Genomic DNA, 20,699 nt, shown 5'->3' on the forward strand with positions numbered 1-20,699 from the left:
GGTGGGACCAGAGGCAGAGCTGAGAGAGAAGGGAAGGCAGGCTGAAGCGCCGTGCCTGCTCGCCTTTCACTGCTGCCTCCGGACCCCGAGGTAAGAACTTTTTAATTCTGGGCGGCACGCAGGAAGGTGAGGAGCAGGCAAAGGACTGGGAGAAGAGGGCGGGCAGCGCAGGTCGGGCTAGCACTCGGAGAGGGAGGGAGGGGGGCCTGGAACTCGGAGGACAGGGAGGGAGGGAGGGGGGCCTGGAACTCGGAGGAGAGGGGGGGAGGGGGCGATTCTCTCCTCCCCTCGATTTGTACCTGAACGTTCTCTGGCTGGCTGGCACTGGCTTACCTTCCCTCTCACTGTTCCGCCCTCTGACGTCATTACGTTTTGATGCGAGGGCGGGGCAATGAGTTGTTATGGATGTTACGAACCCAGGCATCCAGACGTAGAACGTTGGAGGTGCAAATTATTATATAGGATAACAATTTATATAAATAAGAGCAAGGCCTCCTCCCTTTCTGCCCTGCCTAGGTGAATGAATAGCTTTATAACCCAAATGGCAGATATTTGAAATATACGGAGAGGATGGATCTGAGATCCTGGTTTCTGTTATAAGCAGTTCCCAAACATGAGTCTCCTATCAGATGTACTACTAATTGAGATTTATTACACATCAAGTGGGCTTTAAAATACAGCCGCTGACAATAAATTTGCAAGATATGATAGTATATATGATAGAAACAGTAGAGCAGGTTAAAAGGAAACCCAAGTTCATTCATCATTATAGAGTACATGATAGTGATTAAGATGACAACAGCCCATACAGTTTGTTTTTTTTATATTCATTATATTGTGGGGAATTTGTTGTTTTTATGTTTTACTTCAAGTTTATTATAAGCTTAATATACCGCCCTAGGACGTACCATCCACCTGGTTAACCCAGCAGCAATCTGTCCACTTTGGCTAGATGCATATACAAATTCCCATACCAAGCCCAAAACGTATTCTCCCTGCCCCTGCATCTCAGATATAAGGTTGCTCTAATGTAAGTGGGCTTACTTCAATGGGGGAGGGGGGGGGAATAACAAGACCTATACTGGAATAGCCACCTTTGCCTTCATAGCAGATTTCTAGGATTCCCCTCTTCCAGCCAAAATGGCATTTCTCTGGATCAATAATCCGAACAGATTAGTTAATCTACTAGCTGATGAAATAAGAGGCCTTTACATGTGGAAAAACCTTTATAAAATTTCTCCTTTAATGGCAGCCTCAGCCACCATGTCTAAAAATGACCTATGCAGAGTTCTTTGTATGCACACTTTATAAGTGTTACTTTGCAAGATTTCCTGGTCAACATCAATACAACCACAATGCAAACCTTTGTAACATAAAAAAACACTTCCATGTTTTGTAACAGAAAAAAAAAAACACGTAAAGGGGCTGGTTGGTAATAGGAATACTTCCAGGAGACCAGGTTCCCTATGGTGTTTCAATGGAATCAATTATCACTTGAGTCAAAATAGTTAATGGCAACTTTTTTTTATAAGACTATAAACTGTTCTGACAATTTTACCTATTTATTAGAATGTTTGGATATAGTAATATTTCAAAGAATAAAAGCAGTCAATTTTGTTTGTGCCCACTGCTATTTTATCTATCTAGAGCAGGCAAAGAAAATTCCTTTGAACATCAAGCACATCAGACAATACTGAAATACACACATTTTCCTCACTCCCCTTGTTACTGAAATGAATACATCAAATTTATCTCACTTAACCGAAAAACTGTTGCAAAGTACCTGGTGCTAAAACTGGAAAGGCAGTCTAGAACTATAAATGAATAGCAAAACTACAGGGCTACTGTTTTTCCATATTCCATATCACCTTGTTGGAAGGCACACTTATGATGGGGATGATGAGTGCTAATAATTACAACTGTTCTAATGAAGCAGTTTTATATATTTTTAAAAACTTTTATGGATCTAGCATCAAGACACTGCTTACTTTATGAACCAAAGCAGGACTTCTGGGTGCTGCCATTTGGACATCACCATTGAGGCCCAGCTGTTTGGGTGCCTATGCACATTGCCGCTGGATTTTGGGCACCCAAAGAGCGGCGTATAAAAGTCATTTCCCTACTTTCTTCCCTGCCCTGCAAAGTCTGGGGGAGAGCACGACCCGCACCTGCCAGCTGCTGCAGGATCTTTGGTGCAGAAGGAACAACTGCCTGAGGTGGTGCCTGTGAAGAAGATAGATGAAGAACCAAAGCTGTCCTCCTTTACAGGCACTGCTTGGGGCAGCTCTCCCTCCTGCAGAGGACCCCACAGCAGTGAGCAGGTGCAGGACCTGATCTCCCCTGGACTTTGCAAGTCATGGAGGACAAGAAGGAGCAAAAGGATTTTTATACGTTGATGTTTGAGTGCTGAAATACCATCTCACACAGACAAGTTAGCAGCAGCGGGCCACAAAGAACCTGTGCAGGATCACGTTTTGCTGTGGGCTGCATGACAAAACAGTCCAAAACTGGAAAATATGAAAGAGAGATAAAGTGTTTGAGAAACCAATTGTGGGGCAGAAACACATGACACCAATAGTATTTACTAATTATTTTTTTTCATTTTTAGGTAAATCAAGTGCTTAGCTTTTTCAGCAGAGACAAAGGATTGAAATGTATCTTGCAGCTTTCAAGGAAAACTGCAGCTGAGAGATGAGCAAAAAAGCTCAATAAATGCATGTCAAGAGCCACAGCTAGAAATCAATCACGCTGAAAATCCCACCAATTAACACCAGTGTACCAAATAAAATAGAAGACAAATGCTAACTGCTAATAAAGTTGAAGACCCATCTCTTCAAGAAAGCTTACTCTAATGACCCAACTTAACTTTTTAAGCCCACCTACATGATTCCTGCCCTGACGATTATTATACCCTTAGACCATGTCTCCCAATCGCCTTATGCTCATCCCTTAATCTTTTCCTCTCCATCCTTCCTACTCCTTACCCCTCTCCCAATCTCTTTTCCTTCTGCTCATCCTATCTTTGTTTACCTCTCCATGTTCAATTCACATATCCTCAAAACCCCACTATCACTATGTTTACTACAACTTGTAATATTCTCCTTCAAGACTTTGTAATTCTATTTACTATGTAAGCCGCATTGAACCTGCTATCTGTGGGAAAGCGCGGGGTACAAATGTAATAAATAAATAATCTATATAGCTGCTTCCTTGTTCTATTTCCCATCTAGCAGAAAGGATATGAAGATATTTTCCTTGATGAACACTGGACAAATTCCAGACTTCCTCATTCAAGAAACAAACTGTGGCTCCTTTCAGGAACAGGCAATGGCTATCAGGAGGGTTCAGCTTTAAAAGCAAAATGAATACAAAGAAAATTGTTAGGATTTTAATTCAAAACAGAATAAAAATAACAGTGAAAAACAGTTCTTAAAGTACCCAATGATGGTTGATCCAGGACTTCAAGTTCAGATCTGGTAACCAGAATCTTCGTTTTACACATTCAGCTACTGTGCAGAGAAATTGGTGTGTATAGTTTCCATAATTTGTATTGTTGCAGGAATTACCACTATTGTTAGCAGAATCTGTGGTACTTCAGGAGTCAAACACCAGACACCAGAATGAGAGAGAAATCTTCTTTATTTGCCAGCAAACAAAGTAAGACATCAGCTCTAGCTCTCTCTGTGTCCTGTCCTTCTGTGTCTCTTCTTCTGAGCTCTCTGGATCCTGCCTCCTGTCTTCTCCTGTCTGTTGTCTCTCTCTTCTCAGCTCCTTCTCTTCTCAGCTCCTTCTCTAATGTAAGCTGCTTCTGCTCTCCTTTATATAGGGTCCTAAACCCTTCTAGCCCCCCTTTCTCACCAGATGGTAAAAAATAGATTGATTACCCTGTCTTGAACTAATTATTACTTACACATTACTAAAAAATATCAGTTACATAGGTTTGAGATATTTCCTAAACTGACCTATGACCTGGGGCCTCTCAAACTAGACAATGTGGCACCTATCTCCTGCATTTTATTATTATTCACATAATCAGATTCCCGGTTAATTCATAACTTGAGCTGGGTTCATTGAGGGGCTAAGGGGCCAGTCTTGCTTAATGGCACACAGACATGGTTTGTTATTACTTTCAGGAGGCCAGTCCTACACTTAGCTATAATTCATCAAGACTTTCCCTGACCTCTTTCACCTAGCTAGGACTGTGGATAATTCAAACCAGATGATGACCTCTTAAACTGCAGACAAATCTCACTTGAAAGTCAGACACTGATGTAACACTGAATTGAAAAGATATTCTACATAGAAATAGAACTTATTAATTAAACAGAATAAAACATATTTTAAAATAAGCAGAAATCAGAATTCCTTATAAGACAAATCTAAATTATCAAGATATCTATATCTAAACTATCTTCTTCTAGACAACATTCAGCCTAATCTTTTAAACTGCCTGCAAAACTGTCCAGTATGCCTTGCTCAGAATGGCATCCAGATGTGGTAAATAATACCTTTGAACTAACATTAACAATCCATCACTCAAAAAGGGACAAAGAAAGTTTCATTTCTCTCTGACCTTTCTAACCTCTAGTCTAGCAAAAGCTAGACTTCTGAGTAATTAAACCCAGATGGCATTCTACCACTTTCCAGGACTGAACCAAACTTAAACAGAACAAATATGATTTCTCTGCCCAGGCTGCCTCAGTATCACCATTTAATAGATTAGTTACAGTTTCATGTCAGGTGACAAATTACAGAAGCCCACCACCACCTTCATCCTGAGATTTTTATTCTAATTCCTCTTAGCAGCAGGGACGTAGCCAGGCACCCAATTTTGGGTGGGCCTGGGCCCAACATGGGTGGGCAGAAGAACTTCATCCTGTCCCACGAGTGATTTGGTCTCTATGTCTCTTGCCTGCATGCCATATGGTCTCTCAAACATCCCTCCTCCCCCACAAACCTTTTAAGTAGAAGATTTTCACTGGCAGCAACTAATACACACTGTTCATGTTGGCCCCACAGCCTTCCCTCTGATGCAACTTCCTGTTTCTGCATAGGCCGGAACATATCAGAGGGAAGACTGTAGGACCGGTGCGAACAGCATGTATCAGTCACTGCTCGTTGCAGGTGAAGATCTGCTATTTACAAGGTATGCAAGAGGGACAGCTGTTGAGAATTTTTGGCTGGTAGGACTTGGGGATCCCTGCCAGCCACTTCAGAGGTGTGCTGCTATTGGGTGGGCCTGAGGCCAAAGTGGGTGGGCCTGGGCCCATTTGGGCCCACCCTTGGCTACGCCACTGCTTAGCAGTAGATTGTTTAAAGAAGTGAATTTTACCAGTGAACTGAGTAGATATGAACTGACACCCGACACAGAGACAACAGGAAGATCTGTCTTACAGTCAGCTTCAATAAACTAACAGGGCCCAAGCAAACTTTCTCCATTACCTGGAGATCTGCTACGGTGGTTACCCAGTGGCCTCCCACAGCCAGAAGCATCAGAATATCATGTTTGTGTGGCAGCGGTTGTGTTCTTCCAAGGGATACATCTTCTGAATTATATAGTCTCACTGGGACAGAACATGAAATAAACACAGAAAAAGTGACAATCAAACATGCAATGCTCCTCAAAACAGATTTGAAATCAAGGCTGATATGCTTTCTCTTCTGTTAGAAACAAGAAAAGTAACATTTTGCATCTGGTTTACATGTGATTTGGCTAGTGATTCTTACTTCTACATATCCAAGTGAACTAACAAAACAATATCAATTCTCTACTTAAACTACATAAAACAATAGTAATGTCCCTTTCTTGGTTATAAACGTTATGTACATTTCAACATTGCTTTTAGCTCTTCTCTTGCATCCCTGGTAGTAAGAGGTTCACAAATTACTTCATACACTCTAAATCCTGCAGATTCACACTAGCAAATAAGTTTATACAACTTACCTCAGTACAAACCAGATACCATGTGTGATGCTCATTCTAACATGGCTGCTCAAGAAATAACCGTTATTCATGTAAACACCTATCAAAATCTACTTCATTATCTTTTACTTAAGCTTTTTAGTGACCTCAGTGATGTTCACCGCCAGCAAACCAAAAGTTTTTTTATGGCAATGTAGACATCAACCTCTTCACAGGTTCACTCTGAAGTGTTACTACCTTTTGTAGAAAAAACGCTTATTAGATTATTTAACTTATCTTGTTAGACTCTTGTTCAGTCGGACCCAGGGGTTTTATTGTCAGACATGCATGTTTCGCTCGAAAGCGAGCTGTCTCAAGGACACTCCCCCTGAAATCTTTTTAGCGCCAGCTCTGCATAATTACTTCTAGGCCTAGAAGTAATTATGATCCTAAGCTAAACGAAAAAGCAACACTGTCCTGGCTGAATGGTGAATCCCTTCCCCAATCATGGTATTAAGCAGACTGGAATAGGATTCCTTCCACATCTGCCTTAATTTGCACCATCCATATTTTCCTTAGTTTTCACAAGCCTCCTCGCATTACCACAACACAAGGCTGGCATCACCATGCTTTATTGTACAGTAGGTTTGCCAACTAGATCCAGATTCACCCAACAGGGTCGATCCAGTCCTGGCCTTACCCCACTGCATGCAAAGATTTGTGGTTCTGATTTCCCCATTTGATTCCTTACAAAAAGCACGGATATAAGTCCCTGCATGCATTGGGGTAAGCCCAGGACTGGATCAACTCTGTCAGAAGAATCTGGATTTATTTGGCAACCCTAATGCACATATGGTATTAACAGGGTAGTGTACTGTGTTCGATTTACACCACAAATCTCTTAGCATCAAGAGCAAAAAGTTCCAACTTTGGTATCATCACGTCACAAAACTTTCTTCTATACGTGTGCACTGTCCCCTAAGTGTTTCCTTGCAAATTGTATAGGACAAAACATATGGATACCAGACTCTATGACAGCTTCAGGTATTATAGCCATGCCCAATAGAGCAGCAAGCAAGTGTAAAGAGTAGCCCAGTAGTCAGTGCAGTAGACTTTGAACAATGGGACTCAGGTGTAACTTCTACTAACTCTTACATCTGTATAAATACGTTAGCCATCCTGGAACACAGAAATAACTACACTCCCTGAATTTATGAGACATCTGCAAGCATGATGGCTAGTGCAGTGGTGTTCTTTAGGTACATTAGGTTTTTCTCTGTTCCTGGAGGGCTCACCATACCAAAGGAATTAAGGTGGAATTTGTACCTGGGTCCCATTATTTTAAAATCCACTGCACTGACCACTAGGCTGCCCCTCTGCACTGCAGGGATGTCTGGGTGGCCATTTTTGTGCTTGAATTTTTTGGCATTCATGTTTTGGATATTTTGAAAAAAGGCTGCCCATTTTGGACATTTTCAGTGCAAGAACATTCTTCTCACATATTTTTGAACAGGAAACCCTGTTTTTCCTGTTTGAAAATGGCCAGGAGACAGACGTTTTTTTTTTTTTTTTTGGAGTTTATGAGCAGGATATCCCAATTCTGACTTGGAAGTTCTTTTAAAAATGCCTCTCCACAGTTTCTAATTTTGGACCTCACAGTGACCGTAAGCAGTAGTTTTCTTAACTCACAGATAATGACTGGCCTGATTAAGACAGTATTCTGGTTTGCCTGTTTTCACTTTACGATATAATTGATAGTGCTCCAGGGGATATTAAAAAAAACCCACTAATTTTCTCGCAGCCTTCCCCTATGCTGTAGCTTTTGAATAACTTTAACCCAGAGTTCTTTCGACAGCTCTGTGTTCAACATGTTTAGTTCAAATTCATTTCATACAACAGAAACATCTTGATTCTTCATCCAGTAGTATTCCAATCCGTTTTTAGAACTGAAAATAGGTGGTCTCTAACTTATTATGGGCTTTGTAAAAACAATTTTTGGAAGTGAAGCTAATTTGGGTTTTCAATGACAAAAAGGTGTGAAGACTTAAGAATGAGAGACTAAAAAGTCATGATTGCAAAATTACTTTTTAATACTTCTATAACCATACTTTCATGATGAAAGTATAGCATATTTTGTATATATTTTGTATTCTATGTAATTTGAAATCATGTTTTAGCCAGAATATGAAAAATGTACAAGGGTGTGAAGAATTTTACAAGGCACTGTAAATTTAGAAAGCATATATAACTTAAAAAAAGAATTGCAGTGTATAAACAAGTGTTCAACAATTAGAAAACCAGACAATACTAAAAATCATAACCGTAAACCCTTCAAACGAGTTTTTTTCAATACTGCAGTGCAGGAAGTTTTGCAGAAGTCACACACCTCCAGCATCAAGAACAATATCCACGCCTAAGCCACCTGTTTCTTCCAAGCAACTTTCTGCAAGATCAACTTTTCCACTAGACACATCTATCACCCGAGCTGCAGAAGACAGAAGTTTTGAATTATATCATGCACACCCATCACAAATATGGAAAAACAAAAACATTACAATGCAGTTCTATTCCTGCCAAAGGAGGTCAAAAGTTCACAAATGTCATTTCTCCCTCCCCTCAAGTAACCTAAAGAACCAAATTTAAGGAATAAATCAGTTAGAAATAAAAGATAAAAATTCACAGATTTTTTTAAAATTATGATTAAATATGACAGTTTTGATTGGTTTGCACTGAAGTATATTCACCAATAGTGATTTTTTCATAGCTAAAAAGGAGAAAACTAAAACCACATTGGATTTCCTTTTTATTTATATACATTTCAAAACACATCCAAGCAAAACATAACTTGTACAGAAGACTGAATACAGATAATTTACATGATGGAAATAGGGAAAAAGGTAGACTATTGTATACACTATTCCTGTCTTTCAAAACGTAGGAGATCTGACCTTTCATGGCATATAGATGGCGTCTTAACAATTGTTAAATGACTAGATACAGACATATTCTGTGTAAAAAGTTTACTTTTTCTCTTGAGGAGACTGTTTCAACTGTAGTTACAGACCAGAAGTTTATTCATTGAAAATTAGAACATTTGGACAATTACAATAGACAGTTACATTTCCAAGAGCTGTTGGGGTCTCCCCAGTGGATTTATTTCAAAAGTTTCTTTTGGAAAACTTGAAGGTTCCCTCAGAAGCTATTCCCCCATTTAATATATTATTTACCTTCTATGCCAGTGGTTCCCAAACCTGGTCCTGGAGGCACCCCAGCCAGTAAGGTTTTCAGGATATCTACAATAAAAATTCATGAGGTTTGCATGCAGTGGAGGCAGTGCATGCAAATCTCTCTTGTGAATATTCATTGTGGATATCCTGAAAACCTGACTGGCTGGCCCACTGTTCTAAAAAATTCCACTGGGGAAACTGGAGTGGACATTTGATCTCAGGCTCCATTACAAGAAGATGGTCTGAATGATATTTCTGGTATATTAGAAGATTCTTTGTCAGAATCTGACAGAGCTACCTTGTTGGTTTCTTTCATTTTTGAGCAGGGTTTAAATGTTATTATGAGACTATACTTTAGGAACTCCGGCTTTTTGTTTTGTGGTCAGAGAATTTGGCTGTATCCTGATGTGACAAAATCAACCCAGGAGTTCCTTGCAATGAGGGAAGAGACTACATGTTTAGGGGCAAAATATCTTTTGGCATATCCTTGTAAATGCATTGTTAAGTGTTTAGGAATTAAGTATGTTTTCTTTACTTCGGAACAGCTTAGATCATTTTTAGACCTTAAGAAGATATCCAGCATAGGTCCATCTAGTTAGTTGGCTTTGTAAATTAATGCAGAGTAAAGTCTGGTTAGGCTTTTTCTTAATAATGTTATTCATTTGTTTTCTCTATTTCTTTCTGCCACTTTCCCTAAAGTGAGGGTTGGGGGTCTAAGGAAGAATTTAGATTGCCTATATTCATTGTATTACATTGTTATCTGTTTTATTTTCTTTGGTGATCTAATTCTGCAGTGCTGTAACAAGTGTATATTTGAACTATAATAATAATAAAAAAAGATTACTTTTTCTTTAATACCATATTGTTTGCTCAGACTGGAATATGGGGGAGAAGGTGAGAAAACATCTCTGCCGGGACACAGGCCTGGATTTAGCCATGAGCAACATCCTCCAGTGCTTAGTTTTTATAGACATTACAGCATCATTGCCATGCCTCTATCTGGGCTTGCTGCTATGGTGCTTTTATTTATCTATTTACAGCAGTACCTTATACTGCCAATCACATCAGGCGATGCAGCAAAGCAGTTTACAAAATAGTGAATCAACAAATAAGTGGCAGTAGAAAGAGGGGAGCATATTGACAGAGCAACGGGTGGCAAGGGGAATTACACTGTCAAGAAGGACTGTGGGCTGGGAAGGCTTAGTGGAAAAGCTAGCGTTTGATTAATTCTTGTCCAATAGAGCAGATCCAGACCTATAGCAGCAATTCCACAAAGAAAACTGAGCATGGAGCCTGTGAGCCTTTGTGCACTGGCACCTTCCCTCTCACACAACTTCCTATAATAACATGAAGCCTGTGCTGGAGGAGAAGGCAGGTTGGCTCAAGGAGGTTAACAGGAGATGGCATGAGCCTATCTGGCCCATTATGTGGGCTGAAGCCAGTACGAGGAGCTTGTTGCCCTATCAATGTCATTGTTTTGGGTGTACCAAGATGGCGGCAGATGGACTGGGGAAAATTAAAACCTCCTTAGGTGGAGACCGGCTTCAGATATGTGACATCATGCTGTCTCCTGTTATCAAACCTCCTTGGGTTGGCTACAGGACTTCTCAATGAATAAGAGCTTGCAGGCTCTGTGCTTAAACTTCCTGCTGGAGAAGGAATTGCTGCTGTTGTGGAGCTTCGACCAGGTTTCTCTATAGTAGCTATTTCTCAAACCAACCCTCGGGACACATCCAGCAAGTTAGTTTTTCAGGATTTCCACAATGAATACGTGTGATATATCTATACACACTGGAGGCAATGAATGCAAAACTCTTGTATGCATATTTATTATAGATATCCAAAAAATCAGACTGGATGGGTGTGCCCCAAGCACTAGGTTGAGACTTACTGCTCTACAGGTCAAACGGTGAAGGCAAGAGTGATGCTAGGAGAGAAGAGAGGATATGGGCAAGGGTCTTATCTCCCTGCACTTGATATTTGGGAGACTGGAATACACCCCCCCTCCACAGAGGTTATTTTAAAAGACCCTAGTGAACCCCAACTGCCAATGGGTGTCCTCATTTTTAAATTTGTCCTCAGGTTGGAAATATTAGTACACCTTTTGTAACTAACAACTACAGATTATTCAAACAGAAAAAAAAATTAAAACAAATTATGCTTACCAACTAGCGGCTGTCTAATACCTGGAAAAAGGAGAAACAGCAAAGCAAAGAAGAGATTTTCAAATCAATTATCACTTGCTTTTCAAACATAAAAAAATATTATTAGGGCTGTACATTTAACGCGTTAACACAATTTTTAATAAAATTTTTAACGCAAGTTATATTAGCACTTTGCCAAGTCTTTGCTGGAAAACATATACACATCCACTCCTGCAGGTATTTTAGAAAAGTCTCTGCATCAACAAAGCCTTTTCTAAAGTACCACTTGATCTGAGCACGTCCTGACCCTGAATGTCTCAATTCTAATCTTACCTTCTATATAAAATGAGGCTCCAAATCACTTAAGTCTGGATTTTGACTGTGCCCGAAACGTAATAGAACAAAAGAACAGAAACTTTGACATGAATACTCAATTACTGAATGATTTGGTCCTGAACATGACCTAAAGAACTGTAAGCCTTGTGCTTGAGTGTCACCAAAAGCAGGAAGAGATCATCTAAAAGGAGCATCCACTGAACTTCTGTAGCTGCAGTCCCAATTTGTGCAGCCACAGAAAGTCAGCACGGACTAATGATATCTGGGCGAGCGGAGCGTTCACCCAGATCATGTCCCCAAATGCAAATGGGGTCACAACCCACAGTTTGGGAAGCTCTGATCTAAATCATTTCAAGAGAGCATTTGGATACCAAAAAGTTTAGTTGCTCTTAGAAAAGCCTCACAAAAAGGCCTTCTCTGAACAGAAAGTCTACTCCTGCACAGACCTTTCAAGAATCATCTATAGAGAAGCCTTCAACTTCTAGGTGCAATGATTCTAAGAATCCAGTTGCCAACAGGACAGAGACCCTTGAGATATCTGGCCTCATACAACAGCAGCTTCTTGAGTGCCTGCAAACGCTCAAGTAGAGGATGCCTGTATCTATTCCAGCCAAAAGAACTGGTCATCTGCTATATCTTTTTTGAGATATGCTGACCAGAATTGAACGCAATATTCAAGGTGCAGACGCACCATGGAGCGAAACAAAGGCATTACAGTCTTATTCACCACCCTTTTCCTAATAATTCCTAGAATCCTGCTTGCTTTTTTGGCCGCCGCCGCACACTGAGCAGAAGATGTCAGTGTATTATCTACAATGACACCCAGATCTTTTTCATGAGCGCTGATCCCCAAGGTGGACCCTAGCATCAGGTAACTGTGATTCGGATTAATCTTTCCAATGTGCATCACCTTACATTTGTCCACATTAAATTTCATCTGCCTTTTGGACGCCCCGTCTTCCAATTTCTTAAGGTCTTCCTGCAATATTTCACAGTCCGCACATGTTTTAACAACCTTGAATAGTTTCGTATCATCCACATCCGATCTCCACATAATTTACAAATATGTCAAACAGCACCGGTCCCAGCACAGATCCCTACGGCACTCCACCGTTCACTCTCCTCCATTGAGAGAATGATCATCCAACCCCACCCTCCACCTTCTGTCCAACAACCAATTCCCAATCCACACCAGAACCCCGCCTCCCATTCCATGACTGCCCACCTCTCTCAGGAGTCTCTTATGAGGAACCCTACCAAAAGCCTTCCAAAATCCAGATACACTACACCAACTGGCTCACCTTCATCCACATGTTTATTCACACCTTTAAAGAAATGAAGTAAGTTGGTGAGGCAAGTTGGAGTGGAGGAGTGGCCTAGTGGTTAGGGTGGTGGACTTTGGTCCTGGACAACTGAGGAACTGAGTTCGATTCCCACTTCAGGCACAGGCAGCTCCTTGTGACTCTGGGCAAGTCACTTAACCCTCCATTGCCCCAAAAATATATGCAGGGAACTCAGTACATTTTCTCCAATGTTAAAGTATGAAAAAAACCTCCAACTTACCTACAGTAGGCAAAAGCCTCTCTAGGTACTGTTTATCTTCAACACTATATGCTGTGGAAATCACTTTGGATCCTCTGTAGTGTGCTAACTGAATAGCTATTGTACCAGATGGCTGCAGGGGGGAAAAAAAAAAGCAACATCTGTAATTATATTAAGGAAAGAACGTTTGGACATCAAGAGACTCGGTGTAAAGCATGGGGTGGCATGGGTGCAAACATCACTCTGCTGTGCCATTTAGGATAGAGAGATTTCTGCTAGTCATTGAGCAGTAGTACAGATCCTGTTCTGATGGTTTCACGGATGTGAATATTATGAAATTACTAGTAAAAAAGGTCTGTTTCTGAAAGAAATGAAACGGGCGTTAGCAAGGTTTTCCTCGGAGTGTGTATGCTTGACAGAGTGTGTTTGACAGTGACTGTGTGTGAGAGAGAGTGAATGTGCGAGTGTGTGTGTGTGACAGAGAGTGAGACTGTCTCCTCTGTCCCCTGCCCCCCCCTCCAGCCACTCAGCAATGCTTCTCTCTCCCCTGCTTCCCCTGTAGCCACCTAGCGATTCTCCTCTCTCCCCTGCCCCCCCTCTCCAGCCAACCAGCGATTCTCCTCTCTCCCCTGCCTCCTCCAGGCACCCAGCGATTCTCCTCTGTCCCTGCCCCCCCCTCCAGCCACCCAGCGATTCTCCTCTGTCCCCTGCCCCCCCTCTTCAGCCACCCAGCAATTCTCCTCTCTCCCCTGCCCCCCCTTCTCCAGCCACCCAGCGATTTTCCTCTCTCCTCTGCCCCCCTTCCAGGCATCCAGCGATTCTCCTCTGTCCCCTGCCCCCCTGTAGCGAGCCAGCAATTCTCCTCTCTCCCCTGCCCCCTTCCAGGCACCCATCGATTCTCTGTCACTCCTTTGAAAGCCCTGCCCGTCTGTAGCCTTCCCTTCGAGTTCGTTCCCTGTGAGTCCTGCCTTTGACGTCATTTTCTCTTTCCGCGAGGGCAGGACTCTGAGGGAACGAACTGGAAGAGAAGACTACAGACGGGCAGGGTTTTCAAAGGAGCAATGGAAAATCGGTGGGTGCCTGGAGGGGGGGCAGGAGTGAGAGGAGAATTGCCACCATGGGTTTGTGTTGTGTGGCAATGACGGTCTGGGCAGGCTGGTTGGGCGTTCATTGGGTCCTCGTTCTTGTGACGTTGCGGATAGAGAGAGCCAATGAAACGCTGAATGACAGACTTACGAACCCTACACACTGCCACGGAGTCAGCTTCAGAACGTTGCAGGTGTTTTTTATTATATAGGATGACAAGGACAGTTACTGAAGGGGTGGGTTTAAAACAAGATTACATGCCCCACTTGTTAGTAATTTTGTCTCTGAACTGCACTGCGGTCCTTCACCCACATTCCTGCTGGTAGGCAGTAGTTCTTCAATGTCACATTTTCAATTGTGAGAAACAGGCAGCTTCTGCAGGATTCCCAGGGGAGCTGCCTGTCCATTATAATGTGATATTGAACCCCACCCCCCCCAAATCAGCAAGAACATAGGCAGATGATTCCCATGCAGCTTAGAGGGAATGCTGATTTTTATGAGCCTGGCTGTGAAAGTTGGAGAGTGGCTTGGTTTCCCATTTAGTACAGTGACTAATAATTACGTCAACAAACTGAAGCCGGAGGAAAAAAATGATACAAGCGTGCCTCTAGTTCTCTTTTCTTTTTCAGGTAGTGTCACTGTATAGACTAGATACCTACGCTGGCTCCATCCAGTACTAACACTGTTTTTCCAGGAGACAGGTGAGCAAGGTAATGAAAGGCTGTGTATGCACGTAATCCATCTCGAATGGTTCCTGCTGCTTCTATCCAGGAAATATTCCCAGGCTTATGGACTGCAAACCAAAAACAGAATGTGCAAGACTATTACACGTGTAAGAAGTTCACCAAAAATAGGTACACAATGCATCTAACTAAAAGAATGAAATAAATTTAAGCTCCTCTTATTTTTCCAAATCTTAGTGGATCCTTTATGTTAGGAAATTATAGCAGAGAGCAAGGAGAACTCTGGGTATTACACAAAGACGGTTGTATTAAGATAGTTAATTCACTAAATTCCACAGACACTTAGACAGGAGAAGTTTATAGTATAGTATAATAGACGACAGCAGATAATGACTTGAATGGTTCATCCAGTCTGGACAACTGTCACATTCATTATCAATACATGATTAAAAACAATGAATGTTGTATAACTACATATTCTCTTTGCCATTTTCATGACACAATGAAGTTGCCATTGAAGCCCACTTCAGCCCATCCTGATCTGTCTTGCCATATTCAAGACACAGTCTGCAGAAATCTGCCCAGCTCTGGCCTTAGTTCCTCAAAGCTGGAGTCACCTTCTAAGCACCACTCAACACATCAACATCCAAGAGGTCATTCAAATTTGGTTTTTATACTACCCTCTTTCTAATTGGGATCCTCTGTGTTTAGGTTCAAATCCCACTTGCCATGTTAAAACTGAGATGTGACAGGTCTTATCTGTCTCCTCAGACATGGTATCCACTTTATGGCATCTGGTCCACAAAGGCCAACCACAATTTCTTCAGGTCCAGTGAACTGTATGCTGCACTATCAGGTATAACATTATAAATTCTTCAGATCTCCAATAAAATGCTGCATTTTGCCCCCAATTGATGGGAGGCCCAAAGCCAGCAGCATCACATAATTGGCACGATAAGCTGGTGGAGTTGATGTCGCTCCTGATGAAGCTGCAGTGAAACAGTGCATTCTATTGAGCGCCCCAAACACCAATTCAGATAAGTGGTCTGCACTTCAAATTGCTTTTTGAAAAGTTCTTGTTGAGAGTTCTTATTGAAAATGAGGTTTTTTTAAATTGATGAATTAAAAAACAGCACAAAAATAGAAAGGTATATAGTAATTTAATAGTAAATTAAAACTATTGTTAAAATAACAAGAGGTTTTTCTGGACTTATGAGGAAGCTGTTCAGTTGTAGTCATATACTGAAAGTGGGGACAAAGTCTGATCGTCTGAAGTCCTTTTCCTCTCTTTTTATTAAAGATCTGAAGAATTTAGTGTTATACTTGATAGAACAGAATACATCTTGTATTGTTGTGGGAAGTGAAGTTTATTCTTAAAGCAAGATTGAAGCTATCTAGAGTAGTATTCTATAAATTATGCCCATGTGAGTCCTGCCCATGTGTACGCCTGTCAGAAAAAGCCTAGCCTCCCACCTGGGGTTAACCCCGTGGCCACAAGAGGGTCTATCCCCAGCACAGCTCAGGTCCGCTTGCGCTCTACACTAGCACCTTCCTCCCACCGAATGGGTCACAATCGCCTCTAGGTGAGTCTCCCATTCTCAAATTATCCCCAGTGGTTTCTAGGTTACTGGGGCCACACTCACAGTGGTCCCACAGTTCCCAGAAAGCACTCACAGACCCAACACACAAACCACCAGGATTCTTTATCAGTCCAGACAAACAGGGAGAACAAACAATTGTGTTTATTCTCATAAAAAATATTGAACAATGGGAAAAATGTGCAATCAGCAAAACAATAACAGGCAACTGAAATATGGATCAATTATAATACTAACTAAACATTTGTTTACTTCCTAGAAAGTACCTGGGGACATCAGGACATATAGCTGCTCACCAGTTATCAAATATAACTGTTTTTTTTTTTTTACAGGGCTTCAGAAAAGAGCTTTCATTCTCTCTTCTCCTGGGCTGAAACTGAAGCAACAGCCAGCAAACTGCTGAGGTAATTTCAAACTCCAGGTCAATCAGAGCCCAGAACAACAACATTTGAAAAAAAGCTGGTTACATCCCTGCAAGGTACTCCCTATTATCTGTGTTAACTAAAGAAGGAATCATTCACTTATCTGTAACAGCTTTAAGCATAAACATGTGCCACCTGCTGGCCAAACTAGAGAAATACACTTCAGAATTAATTTTGGCAGTTTACAGGCTTAAAACATACTGTTCTGTCACAATGCTCATCTGACAAATATGCATATAAGTAGCATTTTGGCATTTACATGTGCAAATGCCAAAATTCTATTTATGCATTTAATCAGCTTATAAATGTCAGCACCTACTTTATAGGACTACCCCCTTGATATACAAATGTTTGCATAATCTCGCTTTGAATGAACTCAAGAATGTCATTTTACATATTTTATATACCATCTTGCTGTACACTGCCTTGAGTGAATTCCTTTAAAAAGGTGGTAAATAAACCCAAATAAATAAATAAATATCTCTACATGCTATCCACTTGTCAGTACCAAAGACTTATTTTTTGCCAGGTTACTAAATTAGGGTGCTGAAGCATCCCAAAACATAAGCATTCATAACTGATTCACCAATGCAAACCCAGGGAGAAAACCTCAGCTGTCTGGCAATAGTGGAAGTGGCACAATATTAACAAGAAGTGAAATTTCTGTTTGCCTGCCATGCTTAATGGTTGGTCTTTATATTAACCCGAACAGGAATGATCTGTTAACTTTATTTTTGATACCGAATGCCATCAGTGCAGGAGTGTGCCTTCCACCTAATATGGCATAATACTCATCTCCTAGCATGCTCTTCTATTTATGCAAATGTAATTTATTTGAGGGAAGCAACAAGCAAATTAGCCCATGAAACCATTAAGCAATATGTAAACACTGGGAAGTCCTGCTAAGCAATCTTCCTTATCAGCATCACTTAAGACAATTTGCAGACTAGCCCTGTGAGTGATTTAAAGTTATAGCCAACATTTAGTTTGGTGAAAACTAGCATAAATCATTTTTTTGGCTGCCCTTTCTCCATCACTTAGAAAAAAAAATATTCTGTCATCAAAAAATTCATTAGGCATGACACGAGTAAGTATTATTCTAATTTGGAAGAAGGCTAATACTGACATTTAAGAGAGTCAGCTGGCTTTCTGGCTTTATCAATGACAGATTCTAGGATAATTTGACATATATACAAGTCACTCAAATTCAGAATCAAATTCCCATTTATTAAAAAGCTATGGTCATTTTAGAGTTTTCTTCTAAGACAATAATTCACTTGAATATAATTTCTTCAGCATAACTACTGTAATATTGTTGCTCTGTGTCTGCACAGGTGTTTTTTTGTGAAGTCTGAGAACCGCTATCAAAAAATGCTACTGACATTTTGGGCAACTGATACAATATCAGAAATTATAGCTCCCACCATGTAACAAAATATGTAACATACCCACATACTGCTCATGAATTAGAAGCACTTCACAGAGGCCAGATTCTTTGGAATCTAGAGGCAAAATTCCTGAAAAAAACAAAACCAGGAAATCTCTTTTGACATGAAGCTAAATAACATGCAAATCAAACAAACAAAAAAAAACCAGGATCTCATTTCCACTTATACAGCAACTTTCACTTCCACAGTTCAAAGTCAATTTGTGGCTACAAACTCTAGGACTTGATGTGAAAAAAGTCTTAGCAAATTAGACCCTAAGTACTGATACTCTGGATGGACAATGATTTATTGTGTAATATAAATCAACATGAAACCATATTTACTGGAGAGATTAATTTCTTATAGAACTATACACAGTGCCCCCTGGAGTCCATGGCAGAAGCTGCAAAAATTAAGCTCTCACTGCTAAATAGAGAGAGTTAATTTATTTTATTTATTGGGATTTATTAACCACCTTTATGAAGAAATTCACCCAAGGTGGTGTATAGCAGGAACAAGTTAACATAAAACTTACAATTTTGTTAACAGAATAACGATAGTAAAATAACCAAGAAAAAAACTAAACACAATAAATGAGGTAAACTTGAAAACAGTAAATTGAAATCTTATAATAGAATTACCTTAAAACAGTATCAAAAATATACACATTTAACAGCACTGGAATTCAAATACCAGAGATATAATGTTAGCATAATACTAATCACACACCTAATAAGCATGCGTTAGATAGGATGCTAAAGATTTTCTACAATATGGCTTACCATATAGTGGAGGGACCAAGAGCAGATATATGATGGGAACAAGAAGCGTGGAACAGAGTCAGTTGGGATAATTTGATGGTTAGCTAAACTCAAGACAAGTTCTTTGTATAAAGCAAGAAAAAAAGGAACTGATCTACGTTACAGTATGTGTAGCAAGCTAGTCCAGGTGCAGAAGAGTATAGTCAGTCATCCTATGTATTAAAGGCTTGGGAGAAGAGCCAGGCTTTCACCTGCTTCTTGAAGTAGAGGTAGTGTCGAGTTACATGTAGCCCCTCCAGGAGTAAATTCCAGAGAATGGGTGCTACTCCTGAGAAGGCTCCCTGGCGGGCATTACATCGTACAATTTTTTTTGATGAGGGTACAGATAGTGATGATCCTTGAGAGGACAAAGTTATTCAAAGTTGTTCAATCCAAACAGGATTGTAAAAAATTACAAGAGGACCCCACAAGACTGGGCATCCAAATGGCAGATGATATCCAATGTGAGCAAGTGCAAAGTGATGTATGTGGGAAAGAGGAACCCGAACCACAGTCACATAATGCAAGGTTCCACACTAGGAGCCACCAACCAGGAAGGGATCCAGGCGTCATCAACGATGATACACTGAAACCCTCTGCCCAGTGTGTGGTGGTGGCGGCAGCCAAGAAAGCAAACAGAAAGCCTGGCATCACTGCACGGGGACAGAAATCTAACCCATCCCCGCAGGAAGTGATCTCCTCCATTCTGGCCCACCCAGCCCTTGCTGCACCACACCACAGTTTCCTTGACCACCTCTCCCCTACTCCCAGAAAGCCAGATTCTATAAGCAGTAAAAATACTAGTAAAAGTACACAAGTACATAAGCATAAGTACATAAGCACTGCCACGCTGGGAAAAGACCAAAGGCCCATCAAGCCCAGCACTCCGTCTCCAACAGCGGCCAATCCAGGCCCCAAGATCCCGGCAAAAACCCAAAATTTAATAACGATCAATGGACTTTTCCTTCAGGAATCTGTCCAGACCTCCTTTAAACTCAGCAAGGCCAGCTGCCGTCACTACTCAAATCATTTTCTTCAGTATTCTGCTAAATACAAAATTTTAAAAAAAGATACACATTTCCAAAAATAACAAAAACAAAACATCCATGAGCAGCATGTCCCCTCTTTCCTTTCCCTTCCATCTGTGAGCAGCATGTCTCCCTCTCTTCTCCATCCCCTTCTCTCCCATGTGCTCTAGTTCCCCTTTTCTCTTCCCCCTTATCAATCTTTTTTCATCTCCTCCCTGCACCCACATTCCCTACGACCTTTTTACAGCTCCCTCCATCCCACCCACGAACCACCGCACGACTCCATCCATCCATCTCCTCCCCTCCATCCATGGGTGCCCTCCCCGAACGTACCTCAATGCACTCTGGTGGTCTAGTGGCCTCTTCAGGGCAGGAAAGATCCCCATTCTTTCCTGCTCACTGCCGCTGATACACCCCTCCAGCCCCCATCACCCATTCCAGGAGGGTCTCAGTCAAACTCAACTCCCCTTTAGCTCGACAAGCAATGTAGTCTCGTAGCTGATA

The 20,699-nt window shown here is 41.2% G+C and overlaps 1 protein-coding gene across 2 annotated transcripts in view; it reads right to left on the reverse strand.

The window, feature by feature from the left end:
• The window catches only part of CRYZL1 (crystallin zeta like 1), a 62,454-nt gene that overhangs the window by 10,741 nt on the left and 31,014 nt on the right, over positions 1-20,699 (reverse strand). For both annotated transcript variants that reach the window (XM_030202168.1, XM_030202169.1), the window contains exons 6-12: positions 18,389-18,457; positions 14,897-15,030; positions 13,173-13,284; positions 11,295-11,315; positions 8,289-8,387; positions 5,443-5,564; positions 3,243-3,348 (exon numbers count right to left, since the gene is read on the reverse strand). In XM_030202168.1, coding sequence (XP_030058028.1) covers positions 3,243-3,348; positions 5,443-5,564; positions 8,289-8,387; positions 11,295-11,315; positions 13,173-13,284; positions 14,897-15,030; positions 18,389-18,457 — 663 coding nt within the window. The remainder of the gene's footprint in view (positions 1-3,242; positions 3,349-5,442; positions 5,565-8,288; positions 8,388-11,294; positions 11,316-13,172; positions 13,285-14,896; positions 15,031-18,388; positions 18,458-20,699) is intronic.

The sequence above is a fragment of the Microcaecilia unicolor genome, chromosome 4, assembly GCF_901765095.1.
Source record: "Microcaecilia unicolor chromosome 4, aMicUni1.1, whole genome shotgun sequence".
Taxonomy (NCBI): domain Eukaryota; kingdom Metazoa; phylum Chordata; class Amphibia; order Gymnophiona; family Siphonopidae; genus Microcaecilia; species Microcaecilia unicolor.